General features: G+C 34.1%; 3 protein-coding genes across 3 annotated transcripts; 1 reads left to right on the top strand and 2 right to left on the bottom strand.

Annotated features, from left to right (window-relative positions):
* Positions 1–763: 763 nt before the first annotated feature.
* On the top strand, positions 764–4,584 carry LOC108729120 (tetraspanin-33). The gene is given in 6 exon segments (XM_018458082.1): positions 764–1,051; positions 1,858–2,061; positions 2,140–2,313; positions 2,427–2,558; positions 2,914–3,112; positions 3,115–4,584. Coding segments are annotated over 6 exon segments (888 nt in total). The 5' UTR covers positions 764–961; the 3' UTR covers positions 3,204–4,584.
* Positions 4,585–5,276: 692 nt separating this feature from the next.
* On the bottom strand, positions 5,277–6,276 carry LOC108729122 (AN1-type zinc finger protein 1). Its single transcript, XM_018458084.1, has 2 exons — positions 5,768–6,276; positions 5,277–5,666 (listed from the first exon to the last, which is right to left on the bottom strand). The coding sequence occupies exons 1-2, from the start codon at positions 6,188–6,190 to the stop codon at positions 5,277–5,279; spliced, it is 813 nt and encodes a 270-aa protein (XP_018313586.1). The 5' UTR covers positions 6,191–6,276.
* LOC108729123 (anaphase-promoting complex subunit 13) lies at positions 6,179–8,235 on the bottom strand. The gene is made up of 2 exons (XM_018458085.1): positions 8,070–8,235; positions 6,179–6,532 (listed from the first exon to the last, which is right to left on the bottom strand). The coding sequence occupies exon 2, from the start codon at positions 6,502–6,504 to the stop codon at positions 6,268–6,270; it is 237 nt and encodes a 78-aa protein (XP_018313587.1). The 5' UTR covers positions 6,505–6,532; positions 8,070–8,235; the 3' UTR covers positions 6,179–6,267.
* Between the last annotated feature and the right edge of the window lie 794 nt (positions 8,236–9,029).

Genomic DNA, 9,029 nt, shown 5'->3' with positions numbered 1-9,029 from the left:
TGCGTAACCAATCAGAAGCGATCCGCTGTTATGGTTTCGCGTTTTACCGATTACTGATTGGTTGCGCGTTTCCACGTTTCCGTGTTTCCGCGCTCATGTAATGGCACCCTGAGGCTGGAATCAGACTACGCATTGAAGATTGAAATTGAAGAGTGAAGTTTGAAATTTGACTAATGAGGACAAAGGGATTTTAGCTTCTATTGTTTTGATTGGTCAAATTTCAATTTTTCAATCTTCAATCTCAATCTTCAATGCATAGTTTGATTCCGGTTTTATCCTTAAGTTAGTGCTTGAATCAATCAGAGAGCTGAACTTTTGCACTAGTTCATCTTTCTTCCTCTTCTTTCCTCCTGGAGAGAAAAGGAAGGAAGATGAACTGGTGCAAAAGTTTAGCCAAAAAAAAAAAAACAGGCCTATATATTTGGATGTGTTGGAATGAAAGAAAGTGAAGATGCTGAGTGCAAAAAGTACAAGCAACGCGAACAGACTTAAGATGTAGTTTATGCGTTTCATGCGCAACTCGGAACGTACTCAGAGAAAAAAAAGCTGCAAATATTTCGTTGACCAATCAAAAGAAAGAATTTTACGAATTGACCAATCAAAGAATGCTTCAAAGCAATTTGCAACGTAGTGGATCGCACCCACTGAGTGCAAAAATACGAACAACGCGAACAGACCTATGTCGTCGCGGAACGTGGAACGGACAGCTGATTTCGAACTTGCGCGATGGAACGCAGAAACGCAGAAACGTCGCGAGTTTAGGAAACCTGGGGAAACCACGAGAAACATCGTAATGGCGGAAAGGGTAGAGACTGTTGAAGTATGTGTCGATACAAGTTGTCTCTCATCGCCGTGAGTTGAGATAACGACTGAAACGAACGTTCAAATTACGCCGTGCCGAGAATTCTTCTCGGGGACACCAATCGTTTTGTGAGATTCGTCAAATACTCGCCGCCACACAATGATGAATCATCGCAGACGTAGCAACAATTTCACATACGTCAGTTCGTGCGTGAAGTACATGATCTTTATGCTGAATTTCGTCTTTTGGGTGAGCGATTTGTTTTGCTGTTCTTTCTATGCTGCATTCACGCAAATGAAATTCGCAATTTGTTCCAAGACAAGATATATATAGACTACTTTCCTTTTTTTTAAGAGGTACAGTTGACACAAGTCATTCTGTCTTTCTTTAAGCCTAATTTATTATGTGTTTTTACTTTCTGTTTCTTGACTTTTTTTCTCTTTGCGACCGTTTTATCGATAATCGCGTTTCTTGTAATGTGTACTTTATCTCTTCCGAAGTTTGTCCTTAACTTTTAAGCCTGTTTCTACAACGTTTTCTTCGCTTCCTATTTTTTTTATTACTTTATATTACTTTTGCCTTTTATTTTATTTCTTCATCTTCTTTCGAGATAAAATGACAAACTTCAAAAGAGATAAGAAACACATGATAAGGAATACAATTGTTTCAATGGAACAGTCCCAAAGAAGGAAAAAGGCAAAAAGTAAAAGGAAAGAAACAGGAAGCAAAGTGTACATTGTAGATTAGAGTTTGTCTCAGGCAGAAAACGAAGAAACAGGATATGAGATAAAAAGGTAAGAGGTAAAAAGCAATAAAAAACGAAGAACAGAAAGTACAAAAAGGAAACTATAGATTAGGCTTTATTCATGAATGTCAAGAATGATAGAATGATGTTTTTGTCGACTGTGTTCTAAAAGGAAAACTGGGAAAGACATGTTTGTGTTGGTTTTGAATTTACTGACATCAGAGGAAGTAGAATAAAAGTTAAAGATAATAGAGAAATGTTGTGGTCAAATATGATGATAAGAGACAAAAATAATTTTCTTTATGCTTAGCTGTTTGGTGGACTGCTAATCGGCGTAGGTCTCTACGCATTTGTGGATAAATGGCAGGCAACTGGATCTGTCCGGGTAGAGAATGTCTATGATGTGGTCTTGAACATTTCTCTGGTGATGCTGATAGCTGGCGGAGTAGTCTTTGTCGTTAGTTTTGCAGGATGCGTAGGAGCCCTTCGTGAAAATACATGCCTTCTTAAATTTGTTAGTTTTTTTGTGTACAAAATATTTTCTACAAGCGGTGCAAAACATGTGAATTTACTGACCGAATTATTTTTTTAGTATTCGCTATGTCTTTTGGTGTTCTTCCTTTTGGAGATGGGTGTGGCGATTGTTGGTTTTGTATTCCCTCACACATTGCAGTCTCTTTTGGAAGAGTCGTTCACAGACAAAATAATTCAGACGTACAGAGAAGATCCAGATCTGCAAAATTTCATAGATTTTGGCCAACAAGAAGTAAAGATTATGAATAAAATTATTAATAATGATAAAAATACATGTCTTACATTTGTATAAGTTATCCAATTTCGTACACGCGAGTGAAATATTCATAAAATTTTATATTGCAGTTCAAGTGTTGTGGTTTGAGTCAAGAAGGATATTTAGATTGGGGGAAGAATGAATATTTTAATTGCACCAGCCCTAGCGTAGAACGTTGCGGTGTACCGTTCTCTTGTTGCATAAACGCTACTGATATATCTGTACGTATATTATTTGTTGCATTTATACATAGAAAGTCAATGGTAACTGAAAGATATTTTATGTTTGGAAAGACATTTTCAATTCACTGCCGATATACAAATGAGATAAATCAAGAGAAGGATCAAGACTAAATCTTGATGCCTAATATTGATATCTAAGTTTTAAATACATCTTTCCGTTATTTAAACTGTACGCCGGTTACTATTGTCTATTCGAAACGCAATTGTATAAACTGAAGTTGAAATAATATTACAATTAAATTGAGCGTCAATTAATAATAATACTAATAATCATCTTAAAACATTGTAAAGAACTTGATGTGAATTTTACAAATGAGATAATTTCAATTTTCAGAGCGGACTTGTAAATATAATGTGCGGCTACAAAGTCCAGATGTTACCAGTGTCAGAAGCGAGTAAAAAGGTGTGGACCAGTGGATGTATCGAAATCGTACGTAGCTGGGCGGAACGTAATCTCTACACTATAGCTGGCATTGCTCTAGGCATTGCGCTCAGCCAGCTCTTTGTGATCTACCTTGCGAAAACGTTGGAAGGTCATCCGTTACCAGATACATTCTGCAGCCAACAGGCAGGTGGCCAGCGGCGGGCGATCGCGCGGTTCGCAGGATACAGAGACAAATATAAACGCGCGAATGGCATTGCTCGTCCTTTTCGCGATCTCTTTATACATACTGTGCATTTTGTCCCTCATCAAACTCGTCCTTTATTTCAAGAATTTCTTTCACATGTACGTGAGTAAAGGATAATACGTCATCGGCAATCGACAAGCCTTCTTCGTACACTAAAGGATGCGCTTGTGATGAGAGGCATCGATAAAAATCTTGCATAAAGATTATATATACATGCGGGTGCAGAAATAGTGTCCTGTGCGTTTACAGTGGTAAAAGCTCTTTTTTTTAATACTCAGGAAAACATACCTTCTTGCTTATCTTATGTAGTTAATGACTCATATATTTCGCGCATGCATCGGCAAGTTATGTATCGTGCGATCATGTTCTTGTGAATGTTGCACGGGACACGATTAATGCATTCGTCTATATGCGACTGGTAACTCGAAAATGAGTTAAAGACAAAAGTGAGAGAAATATTTAATTCCATGATAAATTCTGTAATAGACATTTCATATTACGATGCGTTACATTATATTGTATTATGTTACATAATAATGTTATAGAAAAATCGCTGTATTTCATGATAATGTTCGTTTCTCGAACATTGTTTCTTCCACGAGCCAATTTTTTAATTTGCATTTTTTTCTTTTTATTACAATTTCAATGTACTTTGTGCAATATACAGAGGCAATTTGCTTAAATTAAGATATTCAGATCTGATATCATCTTTTCTTTCTAACATGAGATAGTTCGTTACAGTGTATAATTCCATCATTTTCAGCACATTGATACAAAGTTGTTTTAATGGTAATATTGATGTACTAATATTAAGGTCCAATTTTTCATTATCTGGTGTGGTTAGACTTAATCTGATGTTTTACTCGAGGGGATTCATCCATGACATCATCATTATAGATAAAGCCCAGTGGATATAGTTAAGTCTAACTATAAGTTAAGCAGAAAATGGAAATATGGGCCTAACAAGTGACATAGGAGCTTATTTCATAAATCCTGAAGCACAATAGGTATAGTAAGCTTTAAGCCGTAAGATATTGACCAATCACAGTCGAATCTGAAGAAAATTATTGATTTTTTTTTATTTGCCTATTGTATTTCGGGATGTCTGTCATTTCTACTAATGTAGATTAATTTTAATCTTGGTTTAATTTACTTTACCTTTTTTAATATGTAAAACTAAAAAAAGATGAATTAGTTAAACCGGGATTAAACTACATTGGTAAAATCGAGCAGTTCAGATAACATCGATAGTCGTATACACATTTTCACACATATGTTACTTCCATTAAAATATGTAAGTTAGAACATAATGAATTTGAGATTAGATATGAATATCATCCTTGTAAATTAATCTTGAGAAATTAATTTGCTCTACTAGCTAGGTATAAATCAAATTATCGAATTGTGTATTTCTTTTTCTATATTATTAAGCGTCAAATGCATTTCATTATTAAGATAATACATATATAAGCAATTTTTACTTCTTTTTCTTTTGTAATTAATATTTACAAACATTGTTATCCTATAAATAAGTGGATGTATGTGCACTGTTGAACTTACGATACTGATAATTATTAATGGTAATTCTCATTCACTTGTAGTGTATGCGATGCCATATTTGTATTATGAAACTGAATGAGCGCACATTTATTTGAATATATAACTAATTTATACTTCTCTGTCGCTGCATTAGCATAACTCATGTGTATGAAACAAGAAACGTCCAGTGCCAAAGTCAGAATATCGTTACTCTTTTATTTTAAACAAATCTGACAATAATCTGGTATAAATGGTTTATTTAATGCATTTAAGTGTCTCTTTGTCAAGAATAAATGTAAAACTGATATAAAACCTTCTAGTTTGTAATAAACAAGTATTATTCTAAGAGCTGTGTTTTTTAATCATTATCGATAAATCAAATTGTATGACAAAATTATATAAAATCTTATACATCGTAAGTAGCATAAAGTACACTGTTTCGATAGTTATGCAGTTAGTGGACTATTACCTGTTATTTTCAAATTCAATTTCAAATTTCATTACAACAAAAGTAATATACATATAATACTTATTTATATAAAGATGGATCTATTATATTATCAGGTACATTATCAGAATATTCCAAAATAACTCGCTCTCCATCAAAAATAGCCAAATCTTCAAATAATTGCGTTAAAGGTGTATCCATCTTGTTACATATTAGATCTCCAGTAGAATGACGGAAGAGTTTTAACTTATTCGTGGTAGTTGTGTTATTATTGTTGGGAACTTTAAGTGTGTCCGCTATTGAATCTATACACTTGCCAATTGTCCAGGTCGTATTGACAAAGGCCCCTTTCGAAGTGCCTATATGTTTATTTTTTACTGTCAATGGCAAATGTACAAGAAAGTAACTTCTCTCGCTCGTTGATATATTTTTAGGACCAATCGCAGAACTTTTCACACGCATGAGTTGAACCTGTAAGCAGAGGAAGATTGGATTTATTAGAGGAAGAAGAATTTACTTGAATTAATACTTCTATTATATAGAAGTATTTTTAATTTATAAAAGTAACATACTTTATTTGCCAATGCTACATTTTTTGATTTCTTCAAACTTTCCGCAATTTGTTGATCTACTATAGCTTTTGCTTCCGCAAACTGTTTCTTTGGTTTCTGCCACTTCTTCAGTTTCTGTCTCTTCTCTGTTTCACTCAACTCTAAACATCTGTGATGTCTGTGTGTTACGCAAAAATGCTGTTTACACTTGATACAAGGCATCTCGACGGATGATGCATCTTTGCAAGACTTTTTAGAGCATAGAAAGCTTGTCGATTGTTCTACAACAGATTTTGAGTTCTCTGTTTTCAAACACTCATGCGATTCCATATTAAAATGCTCTTTACAGAAAGTGACTTGACAACGCTCGCACACAAATGGCAAGAAGTCCAACAATTTGCAGTTTTTCACTGAGCAGTGTTTACCAGTCTCTGGAAATTCCATTGTGATGTAGCAACAAATCAAAATTATAATCGACTTTATATATGTTTTCTGGCAATTGGGGAAACTGAAAGCTATATCTAGTTGTGCAGTGGTGTTGGAGAATGCAGATGATTGTCGCTGAGAGAGCTTAATGCCAAATTATTCCACTTCTGCTCCAACTCCTTCAATGTCATATGAGAATCGCCGTTGTCGCTTTCAGGATCAGGCAGCTCAGCTACTGGCGTCGAGATGTCATCAATGGGCAGACGTTCTTTGCGCCAACCCTCGTCGATCACGTCTATCAACCTGCCGTCTCCACATACCTGACTGTCCATTCCGTAAACGACGGTCAACACACTTAGGCTTGAGAAAACATTGTTGTACTTACAGAGATTAATGAATTTTATTTTGTTTGAATATCACGTATCTAAATTTCATATTGAACAAATACAAATTATAGTATAAAAGAGCATAAACACCAACGCGAGATTTTATTGCAAATTAAAACATTATAAACATTTATTTATTGTTGTATTTCACAATGTGATATAAAATATATATTATAGGGTGTTTCAAAATTCGCGTCCACGAAGTACAGGACGTAATACTTTATGCTAAAACTTTTTCCTTTTACAAAATTGCGTCCAATAAGTAGTTTTTGCAGGAGAGCAGGTCGAAGTTAACAAATAAGTGCAAAAATTATTGCGGAAAATTATTATCGCAATCTTGTTCAAGGAAAAAGTTGTTTGTTTTAGCATAGAGTATATCTTGTACTTCGCGGGCGCAAATTTTGAAACATCCTGACATTTTATGTCACATTGCGAAATACAATAATAAACGAGTATTTATTATTGTATTTCGCAATGTGACATAAAATGTTTTAATTCCCAATAAAATCTAGCGTTGGCGTTTATGCTCTTTTACACAATAATTTGATTTATTCTTATATAATAGCTATTTATATTAGAATTTTATATAATTTATATGCATAAATCAAATACAATTATGTACAGCATTTGATCCAATCAAATCAAATATTTGGGCCTCTTAGAAGTCAAGTTAATCAACTCTACTTTTAGTAAATTTTTTAATTTTAACATATGATTAATGATTTGTAATTTTATTAATTTTTTTTTCTATTCCCTTATTTCATAGAGTTAATCAACTTGATTTGGTGTTTATGGGAGGTCCATTATAATTGATTTTCTCTATATGTATTCTAAAAATCTTTTATTCTAAAGTTTATTCATTCTAAATGAGAAGCAGACTTTCAAAATGCATTTTATCCAAAACTTATAATTTTCAGAAAACGAGAAATAAAGCCACAAGGAAACTATGTGCCTTACAGAAAATAACAATTTGATCAAATCAGTAAGATATTAAATGTTAAACAAAATTGCTAAACTATTTCTAATAATGTGAAACAAATGCATTTTATTTGTTTCAAGTTAAAGGACATAATACACTTCGAATGTCTAGACTTTTTTCAGCACATAAATTGATGGTGCTTTCAGAACATCGTAGAGTAGCTTACAATATGAGTCTTTCAATACTGAACATCTCTAACTAAAAAAAAATCTATGCCATCTCTAACTAAAAAAAAAACGAAATTTTGGATAAAAAATGCATTTTTGGAAGTCTGCTCCTTGAATATTCTTTATTCTAAACGTTTTCCATTCTAAAATTAGCAAAAATATGTAATTATTTCACTCTGTTACATAAATAGAATAGCTCAGGGAGCGGGGAGTGGGGGTTTTAGTGCAAAAACAGCTGTTTAGAACAGAGGAAAATAAGAGCAAGAACTAGAATTTTCGAGATTCATAATATATATGCAAATTGTAATTGTTGACTTTCATTTTGAGCAATTAGCATGTGATTCAGATAATTTCCGAATACTCACCACCGAATGAAATATTCGAAAATCCTTGATTTATATATATTCGTGGTTTATTCAATCTTGTTTAACCTGTATGCCTCAAGATTAGTAAAATCGGCAAGAATGGACAAGAATCAATAAAATCTGGGCAAAATTCGCAAGATCATAAGCATGAAAAAACGAAGTAGTATTAGCAGAGAGAACATGACGGCCCAAAATCTGTAACCGCGAAATGTTGCCACGCACTACTGCCCCCTGACAAAGTGGATGTAAACTACATAGCAATATCCACTTTTCTGAGGCCGGAATCAGACTACGCATTGAAGATTGAGATCGAAGATTGAAGATTGAAATTTGACCAATGAGGGCAAAGAAATTTTAGTTCCTATTGTTTTTATTGGTTAAATTTCAATGGACGCGTTCAAGTTGACAAAGCGGCTAACCTGCTCGCCAAGCAAATGAACATAATTGGTTGTTACTTATAGATCCAACCAATCATATTCAATCGCTCGGTAAGCACGCCTAGCCGCTTTGCCGTCTTGAACTCGCCCAATCTTTCAATCTTCAATCTCAATCTTCAATGCGTAGTCTGATTCTGGCCTGAGGGTATATACGTCCACTTTTCAAGGCTGCAAATGATAAATCGATATTTGGTCGGTAAAACGTGCTACATTCGCAATTGTGTACCCAATCAGAGCGCCGCATCAGTGTCTTAAGGCCAGAATCAGACTAGACATTAAAGATTGAGATTGAAGATTGAAAAATTCAAATTTGACCAATCGAAACGAAAGGAGCTAAAATTTCTTTGTCCTTATTGGTCAAATTTCAATCTTCAATCTTCAACCTCAATCTTCAATGCGTAGTCTGATTCAGGCCTAAGACATAAGCTGCGTTCAGCAGAACGTTTGTTTTGCAACTGTTGTAAGTTTCCTTCGCGCTAATTGGATCATACTTTTAGATCTAGAAGAATGGTCCTATCTCAGC

This window comes from Mycetomoellerius zeteki, unplaced genomic scaffold (genome assembly GCF_001594055.1).
Source record: "Mycetomoellerius zeteki isolate Tzet28-1 unplaced genomic scaffold, Tzet1.0 scaffold70, whole genome shotgun sequence".
NCBI lineage: Eukaryota > Metazoa > Arthropoda > Insecta > Hymenoptera > Formicidae > Mycetomoellerius > Mycetomoellerius zeteki.
Note: the sequence above shows the minus strand (reverse complement) of the source record. Positions and strands in the feature narration are given on the sequence as shown.

Excerpts from the sequence above, each read along its gene's own strand:
- LOC108729123 (XM_018458085.1), bottom strand. The coding sequence starts at position 6,504 with ATGGACAGTCAGGTATGTGGAGACGGCAGGTTGATAGACGTGATCGAC.
- LOC108729122 (XM_018458084.1), bottom strand. The coding sequence starts at position 6,190 with ATGGAATTTCCAGAGACTGGTAAACACTGCTCAGTGAAAAACTGCAAA. Across the intron at positions 5,667-5,767 it reads ATGTAGCATTGGCAAATAAA|GTTCAACTCATGCGTGTGAA; the intron begins GTATGTTACTTT and ends CTCTGCTTACAG.